The following is a 21,817-nucleotide window of genomic DNA, read 5'->3' on the forward strand; positions in this document are numbered from 1 at the left end:
GTTCTGGATCCACAAAGCAATGTCCCCTTGGATCCCATGCCTCCTTACTTTCTCAATAAGCCTTACATGGGTTACCGTATCAAATGCCTTGCTGAAATCCATATACACTACATCTACTGCTCTTCTTTCATCAATGTGTTTAGTCACATCATCAAAAAATTAAATCGGGCTCGTAAGGCACGACCTGTCCTTCACAAAGTCATGCTGACTATTACTAATCATATTACACCTCTCCAAATGTTCATATCCATAGCGACTTATCCAACTTGATGCTTTCCAAAAGCTGCAGCACATCCTCTTTCTTAATATCTACATGCTCAAGCTTTTCAGTCTGCTGCAACCACTAAGATCCTTTTCCATAGTGAATACTGAAGTAAAGTATTCATTAAGTACCTCCGCTATTTCCTCCGGTTCAATACACACTCTCCCACTGTCACACTTGATATCTCAGGCTGAAAGATGAAATATTTTTGGGGAATCTGAAGGGGAATTCTTCACTCAGAGGTTGGTGAGAGTGTGGAATGAGCTGCCAGTGGAAGAGGTGGTTGTGGGTTCGAGTTAGACACTAAAGAGAAATTTGGGTAAGGACATGGATGGGAAGTGTATGCAGGTAGTTGGCAGTGAAAACACAAACGGGTCGGTATTGACTAGAAGGGCCGAAATGCCTGTTACAGTGCTGCTGGGCTCTGTGACTCTAATAATATTCTGATATGTAATTTCCACAGTCGTGTGCTTTGCTGTTAATTATCGAACCCAGTAATTTACAGTATGGGTGTAGAGGCTGCCCAGTGACTGTTCCTGTGATCAAAGTCACTGGGACGTCTCATCATTGAGCAGATAATATCTTCTCCATTCTCTTTCACTCAGTCCGTCACTCAACACGTTCCATGTTTACAGGAAATCACAGAACTCACAGAGAAGGAAACCGTGACAGAGGATTCCCCGCTTTTCCTCAGACCTGGTGATGGGGAAAGGCTCCCAGTCCCAGAGAGTGATGTGGGAATCCTGTGTGGAAATCAGGAATGGGTTGGCAAAGTTGGACAAAATGCTGAAATAATTTCTGCAGCTCGGTATGGTAAAACAATGCACCGAACTGAAAATAACATTGAAATATTGCTGAAGTAACAAAGTACGTCAACAAAGTTCGGCCCATCATGTTGAGCTCAACCAAATAAATTAGCAACCAAATGGCCACTAAACTGATTCCTTGTGCCTGCACAATGTCCATCTCCCTCCATGTTCTTCACATTTATGTGCCTGTCTCAGCGTCTCTTAAAAGTCTCTAATATATCTGCCTCTACCATCAGCCCAGGCATTCCAGACACCCACCAATCTCTGTGTGAATGAACTTGCCTCTCACATCTCCTTTGGACCTACCCCCTCTCAGATTAACTGAGAAAAACAATCACAATAAACATGCGATTGTACTGGAGTGAGTGTCATGGTCCGGTGCATGAAATCCGCATTCCGGTTCACGGTCCGATTCATCGATCCTCATTCCGGGTTTTCCAGTTTACCTTGGGTCCAGTGGCTGCCTTAATTGCGGCACCTGATTCTCGTTTTGGGCTGGCTCCATAAATCGTTTCGGGATTCAGATTCAGTCAGCTGGACTGTTCTTTTCTTTCTCCGCACGGCTGAATCTCTGGCAGTTAGTTTGGCAGCTTATCTCAACAGTTATTTTGGCGCTAACCTTCGTCAGTTTCCTGCGCCTGCTACCTTGCCCGTAACCTCGCCTGTCTCCTTGCCTGTATCGCTGTCGTTCAACCGCCGGAGTGAGACTGGAGCCTCGCCATGCCAAGATATGGAGGTATCTATTACTGAGTTTGGATCTGTCCCTTTGTGTCCCTGTGTTTAGTGTCCGTCAAGGGAAGAGTCCCGGCCTTAGGAGGGGTCCTGACTCTATACAGATCCCCGGCCCGAAGTCCTGTTCCCAAGGAGGGGTCCTGGTTCAGTGTTCTGTGTAGAACCCCGGTTCTTAGTCCTGTTTCCAAGGAGGGGTCCCGGCTCTGTGACCCTGTACTCCAAGACCAAGGCTCTGTGTTCCAAGATCAAGTTAGGGCGCCGTGTTCCAGCCCCGTCCAAGTCCGAGCTTCGTGTCCTCATCCAGTTCTGGTGCCTCACTGAGCCCAGGAGTACCTCACCCAGCCTGGTGCTGGAGATTCCTCGTCCAGCCCTAGCCACGTCCAAGATCCTGGTCTAGTCCAAGCCACGTCCCTGTGATCCCAGTATTATCTTGTGTCTAATCTGTTCCTAGTCCCGAGTCCTCGACTGGATCCGGGTTCAGAGCCCGAGTCAAGACCCATGATCCGGGTCATTGTCCAGTCTCTGACTCGGAGTCCTAGTCCAGACATCTAGATCTTAATATGAGGATAAAGGTAGAGGTAGAATGAGGCTGAAGAATAGGAGGTGTGTGAAGTGGAGAGAGATGTTGAGAAAGTTGTGTGTGGAAAGTGGAGAGCGGGTAGCTGCAGATGAAAGTGAGTGTGTGGAGAGATGGTGGGGAAAAGAGAGGAGGAGAAAGAGAGACCATAAGACATGGGAGTAGCATGAGGCCATCTGGCCTATCGAGTCTGCTCCGCTATTCAATCATGACTAAACCTTTTCCCCTCCTCCTCAATCCCCGTTCCCGCTCTTCTCCCCGTAATGTTCATTGTCATGTCTAATCAAGGACATGTCAATCTCTGCCTTAAATATACCCAATGATCTGTCCACCACTGCTGCATGTGGCAAGCAATTCCACGCATTCATCACACTTTGGCTAGGGAAATTTTTCCGGATATTTGTTTTGAAAGGGCGCCCCTCTATCCCGAGGCTGTGCCCTCTTGTCCTAAACTCTCCCACGATGGAACATCCTTCCCACACCTACTCTGTCCGGGCCTTTCAACATTTGAAAGGTTTCAATGATATTCCCCTCATCCTTCTGAATTCCAGCGAGTACAGAACCAGATCCATGTAACGCTCCTCGTGTGATAACCCTTTCATTCCTGGAATCATCTTTGTGAACCGCCGCTGGACCCTCTCCAATGGCAGGACATCTTTTCTAAGATGACGGACTCAAAGCTGTTCAAAATACTCAAGGTGAGGCCTCACCAGTGCCTTATAAGGCCTCAGCATCTGATCCTTGCTCTTGTATGCTAGAACTCTTGAAATGAATGCTAACATGGCATTTGTCTTCCTCACCACCGACTGAGCCTGCAAGATGACCTTCATGGTGTTCTGCACAAGGATTCCCATCTCCCCCTGCATCTCAGATTCCTGGAATTTCTCCCCGTTTAGAAAATAGTCCGCACATTTGTTTCTGCTATCAAGTTGCATGACCCTGCATTGTCCCACATTGAACTTCATTTGCCACTTTATTTTCCATTCTCCTAAACTAAATCCTTCTTCATCCTACCTGTTTCCTTAACACGAGTGCCCCTCCACCAACCTTCGCATCATCTGAAAACTTGGCAACAAAACCATCTATTCCATCATCTAAATCATTTATATAAAGCATAAAAAGAAGCGGTCCCATTACTGACCCCTGAGGAACTAGTGACTGGCAAACAACCAGAAAAGGGTCCTTTTTATTTTAACTCCCTGCGTCCTGCCAATCAGCCAATGTTCTAACCATTTTAGTGAATTTCCTGTATTACCATGGACTCTTAACTTGGTAAGCAGTTCATGTGTGTGCACCTGGTCAAAGAGCTTCTGGGGTTCCAAATGTACAGCATCCAATTCATCACCTTTATCTAATCTACTTGTAATCTCCTTGAGGAATTCCAAAAGAGTCGCCAGGCAGGATTTTCCCTGAAGGAAACCATGCTGACTTTGTATTATCTTGTCCTGTGTCACCAGATACTGCATCGCCTCACTCTTAACAATTGATTCTAACATCTTCCCAACAACTGAGGTCAGGCTAACTGGTCTATAGTTGCTTTTCTGCTACCTTCCTCCTTTCTTAAAGAGTGGAGTGGCATCTGCAATTTTCCAGTCCTCCGACACCATGCTGGAGTCTAATCATTATTGCAATATATTTTCTAATGCCAGCAGAATCTCTAACGCTACCTCTTTCAGCACCCCTGGGTGCAGTTCTTCTGGTCACGGTGACTTGTGTACCTTTAGGTCTCTCAGTATTCTGAGCAGCTTCTCTCTTGTAATAGTAACTGCACCCACTTCTCCTCCTTCCCACACCACAATATCAGGCGTGTTGTTAGTGTCTTCCACAGTGAAGAATGATGCAAAATACTCAATTAGTTTCATCAGCCATCTCATTGTACCCGGTTATTATTTCTCCTGCCTCGTTTTCTAGCGGTCCTTGATCCACTCCAATTTCTCTTTTATTTTTAATATACACTTGGGGGAAAACTTTTATATTCCACTTTGATATTGTTTCTCAGCTTGCTTTCATATTTCATCTTTTCCCTTCTAATGATTTTAGTTGCTCGCACTCGTGTTGCGATCACATTTTCCAAAGGTTCTTCTACTTTAAGCTCCCTAATCGCCTCCCGTTCATTGTATAGCACCCAATCCAGTACAGCTGATTCCGTAGTAGGCTCAACGACAAACTGCTCTGAAAGGCTATCCCTCGGGCATTCAACAAACTAATTCCCGTGAGATCCATTACTGACTTGATTTTCCCAGTTGACCTTCATGTTAACATGTCCCATGACTGCCATAACATTGCCCTTTTGACTCGCCTTTTCTATTACCCGTTGTAACCTGTGGTCCACCTCCCAGCCACTGTTAGAGGCCTCTATATAACTGCCATCAGCGTCTTTTTACATTTGCTGTTTCTTAACTCAATCCACAAGGATTCAACATCTTCCGGTCCTCTGTAACATCTTCCTACCTTTACCAGTAGAGCCGCACTACCCACTTTGCCTACCTTCCTATCCCTCTGATATAACATGTAACCTTGGGCATTCAGCTCCCAGCTGCAATCATTCTTCAGCCACGATTCAGTGATGGCCGCATCATCATACCTGGCAATGTATGATGTTGAGAGTGGACAGTCACTGGGGATATAGAGAGAGGGATTTAGAGATGGTTGGAGCAAGGGGAGAGAGCTGGAGTGAGGAGAGCGAGGTAGAGAGAAAGGTGTAGAGGGGTAAGAGAAAGGGAGTGGGAGGTCGTTTTTGCCGAGATTGGGAGGGAAAGGCGGAATTGGGGGGAGGTGTGTTGAGCGACAGAAAGGGGTGAGGGAGGATGGGTGTGCAGTGTACCGAGGTGGTGTGGGTGAGCGATAGGGGCAGCGAGGAAGGAGAGGTGAGGGAAAATGGCTTCGAGGAAGGGGAGGTGGAGACGAGTTTGCAGCAAAATGAGTGAACGTGTGCAGTGCGGAGGGTGTGGTAAACTGACCGGGTTCGTAGAAAGGAGGGTTCAGTGTTTTGGGTGGCGAGGAGAATGGAGCGATTTGGAAGGGGAGAGGAAGAGGCCGGAAGAAGAGTCCATTGTGAAGGGGAGCGGCAGTGAGGAGTCATGGATGAGTGAGAGGCGGTGCGTCTGGTCAGAATGATTAAACTAACCAGTTATTTATCCACAGTGGCGAATATGTTAGTCATGGTTGAGATTGCGGCCCTCGTCTCGGAATCCCACAGCGACAGTTTTACCGCACATGGTTCCGGTTCTGCAATCCGACGCTGGGGGGTGGGGGGGGGGTTGGGGTAGTTGTGGGTTGAGGCGGGGGTTGGGGGTATTGCGATTTCCACGCACTGCTCCCGGTCTGTGTCGAACTGTAAATCCGTCAGATCATGCCCTCCCATCCATGTACTTAACCAAGTTTCTCACACAGAAATTGTTAAGACTTCGGACAAAGTCAGGAATTAAAAATATTGGGTATGTTGCGACTAACGTGAACTGCGTATATTTCAATGCAAAGAGGTAATGAAGGAAAGTGGGATGAGCTCAGGTCTTGGATCAACACAAGGAATTACGATATGGTAGCCATTAGTGAGACTTGGCTGCAAGACGGGCAGGATTGGCAGCTCGATATTCCGGGGTTCCCTCCCATTGGACGCGACAGAACGAGGGTGATTAAAGGGGCAACTGTGGCGCTACTAGTTTTGGGAATATATCACGCCATTTCTTTGTCAGTACAGACCGGGGAACTCGTCCAGTGAGGCTTTATCTGCGGGGTTAAGAGGAACAATTTTTAGAGAGTCCGCACCCTGTTACAAGAAACATAATCTGTTACAGGAAGTGTTTTAACTTTCTAGGTATCGCAGGCCTCCGTTAGTCTCGATAGACCATGGATTTGCGCTTTGGAAAGTTTCCAGGGCGCAAGCCTGGGCAGGATTTTTTTCTTTATGGAAGACCGGAAGTTCCCCAAGCTGCAAGTCTACTCTATCCACACCACTGATGTTGTCCAAGGGAAGGGCATTAGAATCCATACAGCATCAGTGTCGTCACCATGGCACCAGTGGTGGGAGAGGGGAACCCCTCTCCAGACCGGGGGAGAGGGGAATGAAGAACAAAAAGGATGTGCAGAGGGGAGTATAGTGGTGGTGAGAGGGGTACTGAACGAGAGGTGCACAGCTAGAGGCGAGAATGTGGGTGGAGAGCGAGGGGGTTGAGAGAATGCAGAGTGAGTGGAAAGACAGGAGTGGGGAGAGGGAAAGTAATATGCACGGTGAGGGGAGATAGAGGACCCAGGGGTGATGATGGTTTCACTCAACTTTCCTCCTCTTCTTCACTTCCCTTTCCCCACTCCCTTCCGTAATCTCCTCCCATCCCCTCTCCCGCTCTCCCTGTCCCCTGTAGAAGTTGGTCTTGATTGACGCGAACCAACTCGCACCTTCAAACCTCGCCTCCAGTTTGCACAGAAATCCATTAAAGACACCTTCCCCGCTCTACAGCCTGAAGAGGACAGTGCATCATTTCATCACGGGTGGCATGACGAAGGGTGGAGGGACGGGTAGTTTTGAGGAAGTTGAGGCGGTACAGAGGGACAGGCAGATTAGGAGAGTGGGACAAAAGTGGCAGTGGGAATAAAGTGTCCGCAAATGTACTTGAAGCCGAAGGCAAACACGAAAGCGCAAATGCACTTGGGAGTCCTTGTGTAGGATTCCCTAAAGGTGAGTTTTCCGGGTGAGTCCGTGGTGAGGAAGGCAGGTGCAATATTAGCATTCATTTCAAGAGGAATAGAATATAAAAGCAAAGATGTCCTGTTGAGACTTTGTAAAGCACTGGTGAGGCCGCACTGTCAGCAGTTCAGGCCATTACCTTAGAAAAAGTGCTGTGAACCTGGAAGGAGTTCAAACGAAGTTCAGGAAAATGATTCTGCGATTGAACGGCTTGTCATATGAAAAGTGTTTGACTCTGGGCCTGTATTCACTGGATTTCAGAAGGATAAGAGGTTATGTCATTGAAGCCTGACTGAAGAGTTTGACGGAGTGGATGTGGAGAGGATGTTCCCTCTGGTGGGAGAGTCTGAGACCAGAGGACACAACCTCACAATGGAGAGGCGTCCTTCTGGAAGGCATTTATTTTGCCAGGAAGCGGTGAATGTGTAGAATTCTTTGTTACAGGCTGCTGTGGAGGCCAAATCTTTATGTATATTTCAGGAACAGTTTGATCGTCTCTTGATTGGTCAGGGCATGAATGGATGCACGGAGAAGGCAGGAGACTGGGGCTCAGACGGAAACGGAATCAGTCATGATGAAATGGCGGCGCAGACTCGATGGATCTGATGGGCTGATTCTGCACCGATGTCTTATGGTCATTTTGTCTTGTGGACTTTCAGGGAGTCAAATTCCACAAATGATTCCGGTTGGGTGGGGTCAACAACCCCTGCTTGTGAAATAAAACCCGCTGTTTACCGTGGAGGAGGGGGTTTCTTGCGACAGCAGTTGCCCGGATGGTGTGGCAATAATCTCTTAATGTTAGTGTTAAATAATGAACGTGAATAGACTCCTTTAGTTCTAGAATCACTGAGAAAATAATTGCCAACATTTGTTCCTGTTGAGTGGGAGTTAATTACCGAACGTGTTTTCTCTAATTTCAGCAGAGATTCTAACTCACCATCTTCCCGATTTATTAATCTAATACCAAATACACATGGACGGGAGGGATATGGAGGACTCTCCATATTCCAGTTCTAGCTCCAGAGGACCATAAGATCAGAAGACGAAATAGATAGATAGATACTTTATTCATAACCATGGGGAAATGTCAGAATTGGGCCATTCAGCCCATCGAGTCTGCTCCTGCAGTTCATGGCTGATCCCGGATTCCACGCAACCCCACACACCTGTATTCACACTATATCCTTTGATGCCCTGACCGTTCAGGAAACGATAGACTTGCGCTTGAGATGTAAGCAAGACTTGTCCTCCACCGCAGACTGTAGCAGAGCGTTTCACAGACTCTCATGCTCCATGATAGGTAATTGTAGTATGGCAAGCGGCTGCGGATGGTAACATTAACTCCGTGGTCACACTGGAGCTGCTCAGAATTCTGCATTCTGAGAGACATAACTACCACTCAAAACTTCAGGAGCTTCACCGCACAGTCGGCGGTGACGTCACATGAAGTGGCTGCTGTGCAGAACGACTTTGAGGAACCTGCTTACAATCATGGGCACAGTATATCCCTCGGTTACTGACATAGGTAAACAGACAGGGCTCTCCATTACTTTAACCTCAGTAACACCTGCTCTCTATGCTCCGGCAAACATGGAACATTATTCACTGCATTACTAAAATGGATATTTTAAATATCTGGCAAATTGACTTATAACGGCGGTCTGAAGTTATTTATTTATATCTGTTTCTGTGCTCCATATTCACTGTCCCTGACGACAGTGAAACATTCTTTAATCTCACCGAAGAGCACATTGCGGGAATTGCAAAACTTGGACGTTGAAGCGGTCGATTGAAGTGGAATATGGACAGAAACTTCACAGAAAGGCCCTGCCCTGTGTTCACATAATCTGTCGCACTGCGCTGTCTATAGTCAGCGCTTAGAATTGATTGGGCAGAAATAGTTTCTGATTGAAACAATATCTGGCACCAATAGAATCTGCTGCTGAACCTAGGTTTTGTCTGAAATCGAGATGGTATGTTGTTTCTGTAATCGGTACTATTGAATGGAAACTAATGCAATGAGCTACCTGCACAATCACAGTTAATTTGCAGGTAGATCCCTGCGCTGTCGCGGTTGTAGCCATTGCTCACGGTCCATTTATATTTTTCCTGTCATTTTTGTACAGATGTACATCTACAACCTGGCCTCGGTTCCGTCACCCAGCTTACAGCATCGCGTCCTCCCTCCCTCATCCCCTCGGGCCGACTCCCTAAAAGCCCGCCAAAACTAGCTTACAGACCCAGAAGAGAGAATAACATTAATCCCAATTGGTTAACAAATAAATGCAATTATCGTTATCAGTAAATTTTAACCCAAACAAGCTTCCAGCACTCTTTTATAACAAAGAAGCATTCTTACTTTTAACAAGACAAAGAAGCCATTTTGATTAACAGACGGAGTAACAAAGAAGAAACGCCCTTTACACTCTCCCCCCACCAAATAAAAGTCATGTTCTCATGACTTCTAAATAACTCCCCAACTCTTCCTGCCAATACACACCCTAACCCAGGCACAAACAGTGACTTTGCTCCCCAAACAGTAGACCTCACGCCCTGCTCCTCAGGCGCTACATAAGTCAACTTATCTGGGAGTTCCTTAACCCTCCGAGACCTCCGTACCCCTTCAGCAAAACCCTCCAGGCTCGGACACAACCTCGGGTCCGCTTGCCAACTTCTCTCTCAATCTCTCACTCATAACCCCACTGCAACTCTGAGCCCCCCGCTGTCCACGGCTAACCCTCCTCACTACACCTGACTCACTGGCAGAAGGGCAGTCTCTTCCTCAAACGAGCGGGTTAGCAAAAGGCAGCATGTACCACACATCAGCGCATCATCCTTCGAATCCGTATTCTTCCTCACTTCTGCGATCGGTAGCTGCTGTTTGATCTTCTCCAAACGGAAGCACGTGGCCTGCACTGCTCCCCCAACCGCTTCAGCCTCCCGCAATCGAGACATCAGCTTCCTCTCTGGCTCCTCCAACTCCCGCCACAGTCTCAACAATTCTGTATTCACTGCACTTATCTCCAGCTTTTCCTTCCTGATGACTTCTTCTAGGTCAACCTTCAGGGTTTCCACTTCATTTGGACTGTCGATGGTCATCTTCAGGTTCCCTTCAAACTTCCGCTTCTCTCTTCCAAGATCTGTCCGCAATTGCTTCACCTCCTCAAACTCCCCTCTCCGGCCTCTCGGTTTGCTGTTACTCTTAATCAGATAACTTTCTTGGTCTCCCAACTGATTCCGGATCACTTTCTCCGGTCTCTGCTGAGAATTCGGCCTCTCCATCTCCACATCAAACTTGATTCCGTAGAGACAGTCACTCACGAGCTGCGACCTTCGCCAGACCTGACACGTGACCAGAGAAAGCTTTAGCTCTTTAGTTCTCAGTCGCTCCTGCAACAGTCTCGCTTCAGATTCTCCCGAGGCAAATCGAAATGCCAGGAGAACATCCACATACGCCAAAACTCCAGACACCTCCACATCCCCCATGGTCTTCCACGTGCCCCGCGGGAAGGTCGCAAGGGCTCCGGATATGCCCTCTGGCATCTTTTCGTACCGGAAGAATCCTAGGGGACCTATAACGGCCGTCTTCTCCTTGTCGGCCTCACTCATCGGCATCTGGCAAAATCCACTCCACAGATCCAGCACCTTAAACCACTTCGCACCACTCAGACAGGCCATCGCCTCTTCGGCCCTCAGGGCCATATTCTGGTCACTGACAGTGCGGCTCTTCAGCGCAATATAATCCACACACACGCTGCCTACGTCTTCCACGCCTGTAGGGGCCCAGTCGCCGCGACCTCTCTCTCTCACCGAGGTGTCTTCAGCGGTCAACTTCCCTCCCTCGTGGTATTTCGGAGCGTCCACTAAGAGGGTCTCACCCTCAGATACTTGCCCCAGGCCGTACCACCACCGGCTCTCGTTTGAATTCGGTACCGGCCCGTGGCTATTACACAAGTCCTCACAAGCAGCTCGAAACTCTGGGTTTAATAATAATAATAGACAGTACACCATATGCGATCAAATGATAACACTTTATAGATATTACTAGAACTATGTGATTAATAATGATACAATATATATATAAAGGAAAATAAAATAAAGAAAAGGCGCCAAGACTTATCAAATTCCAAACCACTTCGTGTACAACCGTTGGGGCTCAATTAACAAAGTCTTCTGGCCACCATTTGATCTCCTCCGAACTCCTCGACTCGTAGCTCAGGACCACCCGAAGTGATCAACCAAGCACATCTATTTTCGTCTTCTGTCCTCGCCGAACATCCTGGCCTCCGAGTGGGGGTCCGTTCCTCACCCAGTTTACATCATCGCGTCCTCTCTCTCTCTCTCTCACCCCCTCGCGGCGATCTTCCCAAAAGCCCGCCAACAATAGCTTACAGACCCAGAAGAGAGAATAACGTTAATTCCAATTGGTTAACAAATGAATACAATTCCCGTTATCAGTAAATTTAACTCAAACAAGCTTCCAGCACTCTCTTGCAACAAAGAAGGATTCCTACTTTTAACAAAACTAAGAAGCCATTTGATTAACATACGCAGTAACAAAAAAGAAAAATAAACCCTCACAAAGAAGAAACCCCCTTATACTAATAAGAAACCCCCTCTACACAACGTTCTCATGGATGCTGCCCGAGCTGCTGAGTTCCTCCAGTGTGTTGTACGTGTTGCCTTTAACAGCGTTTGAATGCCACCGATCCTTGAATGTGGAGTTAGAGATGCGGGAGAAGACAGCGCCCCACTGGCGTTTAATATTGTGGATCTGTGAAAGATAAATCAATTCTGTATCAAATCCCATGTCGCAGGTACTTACTGTCACTGCCAAACTCACAATGTACACTAGAGAGGCCACTCGGTCCATCTGCTCTCTGCCCAGGTTTCTGTTCCATATCAGTATTTTAAAAGTTATCTCTCACTCTCCCTGTTGCAACTTGTCACCACTCCGTGGGAGAAGAGATTTCCCTTGAATTCCCAGAATCAGAGAAACCTGCAGCAAATTACAGGTCCTTCGGCCCACAGCAACCAACTCTAGAAAATGCCTAGAATTATCCTACGACAGAACCCTCTATTTTCCTAAGCTCCGTGTACCTATCTAAGGTTCTCTTGAGAGGCTCAATTGTACCCGTCTGTACCACCGTCGCTGGCAGTGCAGTCCACACACCCACCACTCTCTGTATAAAAAAATATATCTCTGACATCTCCCTTGAACTACTTCCAAGCACCTTAACTATGCCCCCCACATGTTAGCCATCTCAGCCCTGGGGGAAAAAAGCCTCTGACTTTTCACACGATCAATGCCTCTCATCATCTTGTACACCTGCATGAATTCCCTGCATGATTTCCCCCAGGCTAATTAACACGATGAGCTCAGTGAGTATTTGACCTTCCCCAGAGCTCTGGACTAAGGTGGTTAAAGTCCTTTTTCCCTGCTTTTTTCAAATTTTGTGTCAATTTCACCAATTTCAAAGAACTGTACCTCAGACAGCTGGGTTCCTGCAATGCACCTCTTAAGCTTGACAGCAGACTAGTGAGTGAATCTTCAGTGGAGCAGAGTCAGAAACCAAAGAGTTGCCAGCACCAATCAGGGCTTTGGGGCTCTGGAAAGAGATGGGGTCTGGAGGTTACGAGCAGGAGGAGGAAGAGGAACCAGACCAGCAGGATGTGGCTATGAATGAAAGATGAGAAACATTTGGAAACTGGTTAATTGAAAAACAAAATGGTTAATTTCTACAAAACATTGCAGGTAATCAGCAGATCAGGCAGCAAATGTGGAGAGGAATAAATGGGCAGCATTTAATCCGAGCCCCTTCAGCATGTCTAGACTGTGTACTCCTCTGCTTAGTTGCTGCCTGAACTGCAGAGTTCCTCCAGTATTGTGTGTGTGTGTGTATGTGTGTGTGCGTGTCTCTGTATTTCCAGCAACGGCAGAATCTCTTTTGTTTCACATCTGCATTTGTAAGAGGATTGTACTTTGGCATTAGATACACGAAATGCATGTTGATAATGAGTGTATCGTTTATGGGAGCCGCTTTCTGCGTTAAGAAAGCTGCTGAGTTTTCTACACACACAAAAAAACTGAGATATGGACATGGAACCGATGCTTGCAAGAAATTTTTAATGGCACCATGATTACCCATAAAGCCCCGCGGTTAAAATTTCGCTGTCGTTTGAAGCACCGATCAAATGCGCAGGCGTCAGGATTGCTGCCGGCTCTGATAATTACGCATGCGCGCAGTATACAAAATGTCGGGAGGAGCGGAAAGGTAAGGGCTTTTTCGACTCGAATTGAGTGACAATTGCTGTGAGAACCGGAGACTGTGGCCCGCAAACTCGGCACAGGCCAGGTCTTTATCCTATCTCTCAGCCCCAAGATCCGTATACTGGCCCCGGGGAGCTTCCGGCTAATCGGAATGGGAGCAGATAGATCTCACAGACAGAGCTGAGCTCCAGCAATCTGAATGCAAGGATAATGAACTCGGAAAAAGAGAACACAATCTTTCTATCAGCTGTTGAGGAAATCACCTTTGTTCTGCCTCCAACCGCAGCAAGAGAAAATCTGCAGCGGCTGGAAATCCAAGCAACACACAAAATGCCGGAGGAACTCAGCATTAGTACTCTTTTCCATAGATGCTGCCTGGCCTGCTGAGTTCCTCCAGCATTTTGTGTGTGTTGCTTGTTCTACCTCCTCTTGCTCTGGACTTTTCTACCAGTGAGAACATGTTTTGTCCTATTCTCTCTCGGTCCGTAATAATATCAAGCACCTTTGCCCTGGGCAACAAGCAGCTTTAACATCACAAATGTGCCAGACTCAAATGAGACAGACACTGCCCTTGTCTTCATATTCATTGGCATTACCATCACTGAGTTCACCACCATCAGTCATTGGGGGAGGGTTCAGGGGGAATATTTATGTAGAGTACAGAAACTGGGGATGCCTGTTTGCATTTTGGTGATGCAAAAGTTACTGGAGAATTTGCAAGTGGGAAGAAGTGGCGTGATATTTGGAAATCTGACTTTTTAAAGTGTAATTTAGCAAGCAAACCACATATGGACAATGTGCAAAAGCTTTGGTGAGAAAATCCTCTGTTACCCGTTCCAGGCCTGCTACATAGGTTGTGTGAGAGTGCAGATGAACTGGATCGAACCCAGAGGAGATCAAAGTTCCTATTGACAGTGATTTGCCAGCTGTTAGAATGAATGCCTCTCTATATAAAATTCACTGTGCACATCTTGTCACTGGGTAAAAAATGCACAGTACAAGATTTATCTGCACAGTAGTTATTACAAATTAGAGGGGAGATTTTTACAAATTAGAGAAGTATTGGAGGGAAGGAGGGGAGACCTCCCGTGTCCCTGATGCCCTCACCTACAAGATGTGCATCCAGCTGCAGCTTGTAACCCTGCACTTCAATGAGCTGCAACTTGAAATGGGTGAATTCCAGATCATCCAGCAGTTGGAGGGCGTGATAGATATGACATGAAGAGAGGTGAGTTACACCCAAGGGGCAGGACAAAGGAAACTGGGTGAGAGTCAGGAAGGAAAATGAGGTTAAATAGGCATCACAGAGTACTCTAGTGGCCATCCCCCATAACAACAGGTGGACCACTTTAGAAGCTGTTGGGGGTAATTACCTGGCAGAGGAGTCAAATGATGAGGGGTATTGAGCGTGTGGGTGGCCAGCAGTTTTTTCCCAGGGTTGAAATGGTTAACATGAGGGGGCATAGTTTTAAGGTGCTTGGAAATAGATACTGAGGGGATGTCAGAGGTAAGTTTTTTACACAGAGAGTGGTGGGTGCGTGGAATGTGCTGCCAGCTGTGGTTGTTGAGGCAGATACAACAGGGTCTTTCAAAAGCCTCTTAGATAGGTACATGTAGATTAGAAAAATAGAGGGTGTGTGCTGGGGAAATTCTGGGCAGTTACTAGCGTAGGTCACATGATTGGCACAACATTTTAGTCAGAATGGCCTGGAATATGCTGTAGATTTCTACGTTCCATTTTGAACAGTGAAGTAACTTCTCTTCTTTAAACTGTACAGGGTCCATGATTTTAATGCCGCTTTTCCACACTCCCATAGAATCTTTGTCCATATCCTGAGTAAATAGAGAATGGAAAAATATTTAAGATCTCCCCCATCTGCTTTGGTTCCACACGTGGATTGCCATTCTGTTCTTCCAGAGGACCAACTTTGTGTCTTGCAATCCTTTTGCTCTTAATCTATCACTAGAATCCCTGAGGATTATCCTTCACCTTTTCTGTGACAGCAACCTCATGCCTTCTTTTAGCCATCCTGATTTATTTCTTATGTGTTTTCTTGCATTTCTTATACTCCATAAGAAACTGACTGCCTATCCCTGTTATGCAATTCCATTTTGTGCTTTACCAGGGTCTCAATATCTCTTGCAATCCAAGTTTCCCTACAGTTTCTATCTTTACCTTTTATTCTGACAAGCGCATACCCACTTTGTACTTTCAAAATTTTGGTTTGAAGGCCTCCCATTTACCAAGCACACCTTTGCCATAAAGCAGCCTGTCCCAATCCACAGTTGTCAGATGCTAGTGTTGATTCCAGGTGTTGATCCATGCCCTGAACACATCCACCTTTCCTACGCTGCTCCTTGTATTGAAATATATAGGGCTCAGCATATTCACTGCACCATGCTCAACGTTTTCATTCCTGACTTTGTCTGAGGCCTGAACAACATCTGTCTCCACAACCTCTCCACTACCATTCAGGCTCCCATTCCCCCTGCAACTTTAGTTTAACCCTCCCTACCCCCACCTCCCAGCATGCACCTCAAAGCATCACCCCTTTGGCTTTCCTCTCCCAGATCAATAAAAAGGAGGTTCATACCAGGTACAGGCAGATAGGAACAAATGGGGTCCTTATGAAATACAGGAAATTCAAGTGAACACTTATGAAAGAAATAAAAGAAGGCATGAGGTTGCCCCAGCAGACAAGGTGAAGGAGAATCCTCAGGGATTCTGCAGATATGTTAAGAGCAAAACGATTGTAAGGGAAAAAATTAATTCTCTGGAAGATCAGAATGGTAATCCATAAGAAGGGATAACATAGACTTGGGGAGATTTTTTTTGCATCTGTATTTACTCAAGAGCTGAACACAGAGTCTACAGAAGTGAGGCAGAGCCGCATCAACTTCATGGACCCTGTACAGATTACAGAGGTGGAGGTGTTTGCTGTCTTAAGGCAGATTAGTGTGGATAAATCCCCAGGGCCTGACAAGTTGTTCCCCAGGATCCTGCGGAGGACAAGTGCAGAAATTGTCAGGGCACAAGCACAGATATTTAAATAATCGTAAGTGACAGGTGAGGTACTGGAGGATTGGAGGACAGCCGATGTTTTTCTGCTGTTCAAGAAAGGCTCTGAAACTAAACTGAGAAATTGTACATTGGTGAGCTTGACATCAGTAGTGGGAAAGTTCTTGGAATGTTATGTGCAGGAACCCAATATATAAGTATTTGGATCGATGTGGACTGATTAAGGAGAGACACCATGGCTTTGTGCATGGTAGGTCATGTCTAACCAATCTTATAGAGTCTCTTGAGGAAGTTATCAGGGAAGTGTATGAAGGCCAAGCAGCAGATGTCTACATGGACTTTAGCAAGGCACTTGACAAAGTCTCATATGGGAGTTTGGTCAAGAAGTTTCAGTCACTCAGCATTCAAGATGAGATAGTAAATTGGATGAGACACTGTCTTTGGGAGAAGCCAGAGTGTGGTAGCAGATGGTTGCCTCTCTGACTAGAGGCCTGTGACTAGTGGTTGCCGCAGGGATCAGTGCTGGATCTGTTGTTGTTTGTCATCTATATCAGTAATCTGGATAATAATGTGGTTAACTGGATCATCAGATTTGTGGATGACACCAAGATTGGTGGTGTAGTGGACAGTGAGGAAGATTATCATGGCTTGCAGTGCGATCTGCACCAGCTGGGAAAATGGTTTGAGAAATGGAAGATGGAATTTAATGGAGACACGTGTGAGGTGTTGCACTTTGGTCTGACCTACCAAGGGAGGTCTTTCACAGTGAGTGGTCGGGCACGGAGGAGTGTTGTAGAAGAAAGGGTCCTGGGAGTACAGGTCCTTAATTCACTGAAATTGGTATCACAGTTAGATAGAGACGGAAAAAAAGATTTCAGCCCAATGGCCTTCATGAACCAAAGTACTGACAAATATAGATGGATTTTATGTTCACTTGTAGAAGACATTGGTGAGGCCTAATTTAGAGTATTGTGTGCAGTTTTGGTCACCTGCCTACAGGAAAGATGTAAAAGGTTCAGAGAGTTCAGAGAAAATTCTCAATAAAGTTGCCAGATCCGGAGGACTTGGGTTATAAGGAAAGATTGAACAGGTCAGGGCTTTATTCATTGGAATGTAGAAGATTGAGGGGAGATTTGATTGTGATAGAGGGGCATAGATAGTGTAAATGCAAGCTGGCTTTCTCCACTGAGATTGGCTGGGACTACAACCAGAGGCCATGGGTTAAGGGTGAAAGGTGAAATGTTAAGTGGAACATGAGGGGAAACTTCTTCACACAGTCAGTCATCCGGGTGTGGAATGAGCAGCCAGCATAAGTGGTACATGCGAGCTCGATCTCAACATTTAAGAGGTTTGTGTAGATACCTGGATGGTAAGGGTATGGGATTGGGCAATTTAAATAGTTCGACATAAACTAGATGGCCCAAAGGGCCTGTTTCTGTGTTGTAATTTTTTATGACTGTGACAAGAACCTGAAATAATACAAAAATTCACTCTAAATCCTTTTATCAGACGTGCGGACATCTCAGCAGGAATTTTTCATATGGTGTTAAAACTGTGGCACTTTAAGTTGATAATACATAAAAGAAAATCCCAGTTGCACGAGGGAATAATACCAATGGAGAGAGTCAAACTGAGCGAGGGTACAAATTGGTGATGGCAGAAATGCCCCATTCTTATAGAGACAGGAAGAGCATCAGGGAATTGATGGTCATTCCAGATACCAGCACTCTGCCCAGTCAGGAGATGATTTCTCTGTTCAGCTTGGGTTGAACCTCACTGTAACAGTGTGATACAGATCAAACCTTGGCAACTCAAGTAATTTCAACTGAAATATTGTCCTAAACCCATTGATGGATTTTGCAAATCTTTTTACAGGTTAAAAACGAGAAGGAATTTGTCGCTGTGAATCTCAAACATGACACGCCAGTTTTGCTGTCTCTGTCTGGATGTTTAAGAAGTGGAGCAAGGGATTCACTCGATCATCCTTCCTGCTCAGACCGTGGAATGGATTCACTCGGTCAACTGACCAACTGGCACACCCATCATTTTACACAAGAGAAAGGCCGTTCACCTCCTCAGACAGTGGGAATGGATTCACTCGGTCATCTCAACTGAAGGTACATTAGCAAGTTCACACTGGGCAAGGCCATTCACCTGTTCTGTGTGTGAGAAAGGATTCAGTCAGTTTTCCCACCTGTGGACACACCAGGCAGAGGCTGGTCATCTGCTGAATTTCTGGGAAAAGATTCACTCAGTCATCTGACGTAATGGCTCACCAGCGAGTTCACAGCAGGGAGCGGCCGTACACCTGCTCAGACTGTGGGAAGGGATTCAGTCAGTCATCTTACCTGCATAGACATCAGCGAGTTCACACTGGGGAGAAGCCGTTCACCTGCTCAGAATGTGGGAAGGGATTCACAGATTCATCCTGCCTACTGGTACATCAGCGAGTTCACACTGGGGAGAAGCCGTTCACCTGCTCAGAATGTGGGAAAGGATTCACTCAGTCATCCCACCTGCAGAGACATCAGCGAGTTCACACTGGGGAGAGGCCTTTCACCTGCTCAGAATGTGGGAAGAGATTCACTGAGTTATCCAACCTACAGAATCATCAGCGAGTTCACACTGGGGAGAAGCCATTCACCTGCTCAGTCTGTGGGAAGGGATTCACTCACTTATCCAACCTACAGAATCATCAGCGAGTTCACACTGGGGAGAAGCCGTTCACCTGCTCAGACTGTGGGAATCAATAACTCACGCCGAGACTTAGGAAGTGAGATATCGGCTTTTATTGACTGAAGAACAACACTACATCCTGGGGAAAATGAGGGAGAGCAGCAGGCCACAGTCGCCTTTATACAGGGGTCTGTGGGAGGAGCCACAGGGGTAGTCAGCAGGGTCTTGGGAGGAGCCACAGGAGCAGTCAGACAGGTATATCTAGTTCACCACATTCACCCCCCCTTTGTTTAAAAAAATTCCCAAGCATATTTACAGGTTAAGTCGATCAGGTGGTCGAATCGTTCGCTGCGATCTACGTAGCTCCGGCTGCAATTGCACAGGAGCCGGAGGTGATGACGGCACAGGTGCCGGAGGTGGTGTGTGCTCCGAAGGCGGAGAGTGGGTCAATTCTGTCCCAACAGGAGGTGTCAGGGATCCCTCGCGTGTGAGCGAGGGCCCTGGAACAGACGCATACGGAGTCTGTGTGGGGCACGGTGCGCGCGGAGTCACTTCGGGTACAGGGTGCAAAGTTACCGTGGAGTGCTCGGGGTAGTGGTCTGCTGCTCCGGCGGGCGCCAGGTCGCGGACAGAGACCGTGTCCTCCCGCCCATCAGGCAAGACCACGTAGGCATACTGGGGATTAGCATGCAGGAGGTGAACCTTCTCGACCAGTGGTGAGTACTTATTACTCCTCGCATGTTTACGCAGCAGCACTGGCCCCGGGGACGTCAGCCAAACTGGCAGGGTGGTCCCAGTGACAGACTTCCTGGGAAAAGAGAATAAGCGTTCGTGAGGGGTGGCATTAGTGGACGTACACAACAGGGAGCGGATAGAGTGGAGTGCCTCAGGGAGGACGTCCTGCCATCGGGAGACCGGCAACCCTTGTGACTTAAGGGCTAAAAGTATGGCCTTCCACACTGTGGCATTCTCCCTCTCCACCTGGCCATTCCCCCGGGGATTATAACTCGTGGTGCGACTAGTAGCTATGCCCCTAGCAAGCAGGAACCGGCGCAACTCGTCACTCATAAAGGAGGACCCTCTATCACTGTGGACATAGCAGGGATATCCGAACAGTGTGAAGAGCTGGCGCAGGACTTTTATGACCGACGTGGTAGTAGTGTCGGGGCAGGGAACGGCAAAGGGGAATCGCGAGTACTCGTCAATAATACTGAGAAAGTAGACATTGCGGTCGGTGGAGGGAAGGGGGCCCTTAAAGTCAATACTCAGTCGCTCAAAAGGGCGGGTGGCCTTGACAAGCTGCGCAGTGTCAGGACGGTAGAAGTGCGGTTTGCACTCAGCGCAGATCTGGCAGTCCCTGGTCATCGTCCTGATGTCCTCCAGGGAGTACGGCAGGTTCCGGGCTTTAATGAAGTGATAAAACCGGGTGACCCCCGGGTGGCAAAGTTGGGCATGAAGGGCATACAGCTGGTCGAGCTGGGCACTAGCACACGGTCCCCGGGATAGGGCATCAGACGGTTCATTGAGCCTGCCAGGCCGGTACAGGATATCGTAAGTATAGGTGGAGAGTTCTATTCTCCATCGCAAAATTTTATCATTTTTGATTTTGCCCCGCTTTTGGCTGCTGAACATGAACGCAACCGAGCGCTGGTCGGTCAGCAAGGTGAACCTTCTGCCGGCGAGATAGTGCCTCCAGTGCCGAATAGCTTCCACTATGGCTTGGGCTTCTTTCTCCACCGTGGAGTGCCGAAGTTCAGAGCCTTGAAGGGTACGAGAAAAAAACGCCACTGGCCTGCCTTCCTGATTGAGGGTAGCAGCCAGCGCGACGTCAGAGGCGTCACTCTCTACTTGGAAGGGAATGGTCTCGTCTACCGCATGCATCGTTGCTTTGGCAATGTCCCCTTTAATGCAGCTGAAGGCCGCGCGGGCCTCGGCAGAGAGGGGAAAGGTGGTAGACTTGACCAGGGGGCGGGCCTTGTCTGCGTAATGGGGGACCCATTGGGCGTAATAGGAAAAAAAACCCAGGCACCGCCGGAGGGCATTGAGAGTAGTGGGAAGAGGGAGTTCTAACAGGGGGCGCATACGGTCGGGGTCAAGGCCAATGACCCCGTTCTCCACGACATACCCAAGGATAGCGAGTCGTGTGGTTCTGAACACACACTTGTCCTTGTTATAAGTGAGGTTCAAAGCATCGGCCACCTGGAAAAAACGTTGGAGGTTGGCGTCATGGTCCGACCACAGATGGTGATGTTATCTAGATAGGGAAATGTGGCCGTCAGTTTGTACTGGTCCACCATCCGGTCCATCTCCCTCTGGAAGACTGAGACCCCATTTGTGACACCAAATGGGACGCGCAGAAAGTGATAGAACCTGCCACCCGCCTCGAAGGCGGTGTAGGGGCGGTCCTCTGGGCGGATGGGGAGCTGGTGATAAGCGGATTTCAGATCAATTGTCCAGTACACCTTGTACTGAGCTATCTGGTTGACCATATCCGCGATGCGGGGTAGGGGGTACGCGTCAAGCTGCGTGAATCTATTGATGGTCTGGCTGTAGTCCACAACCATCCTATTTTTCTGCCCAGTCCGAACAACGACCACCTGGGACCGCCATGGGCTTGTGCTCGGCTCAATGATCCCCTCCCTGAGCAGCCGCTGCACCTCTGAATGAATAAAGGCCCTGTCCCCCGCACTGTACCTCCTACTTTTAGTTGCCACAGGTTTACAGTCGGGGGTCAGGTTGGTGAACAGCGATGGGGGAGGGATCTTGAGGGTGGAGAGGTTGCAAATA

At 47.6% G+C, this 21,817-nt stretch overlaps 1 protein-coding gene across 1 annotated transcript in view; it reads left to right on the top strand.

Annotated features, from left to right (window-relative positions):
* Positions 1 to 21,817, top strand: part of LOC140723236 (uncharacterized) — a 701,392-nt gene that overhangs the window by 76,333 nt on the left and 603,242 nt on the right. Inside the window, 1 exon segment of the mRNA XM_073037835.1 lies at positions 18,586 to 19,101. Within this exon segment, the coding sequence (XP_072893936.1) occupies positions 18,586 to 19,101 (516 nt within the window).

This window comes from Hemitrygon akajei, unplaced genomic scaffold (assembly GCF_048418815.1).
Source record: "Hemitrygon akajei unplaced genomic scaffold, sHemAka1.3 Scf000105, whole genome shotgun sequence".
NCBI lineage: Eukaryota > Metazoa > Chordata > Chondrichthyes > Myliobatiformes > Dasyatidae > Hemitrygon > Hemitrygon akajei.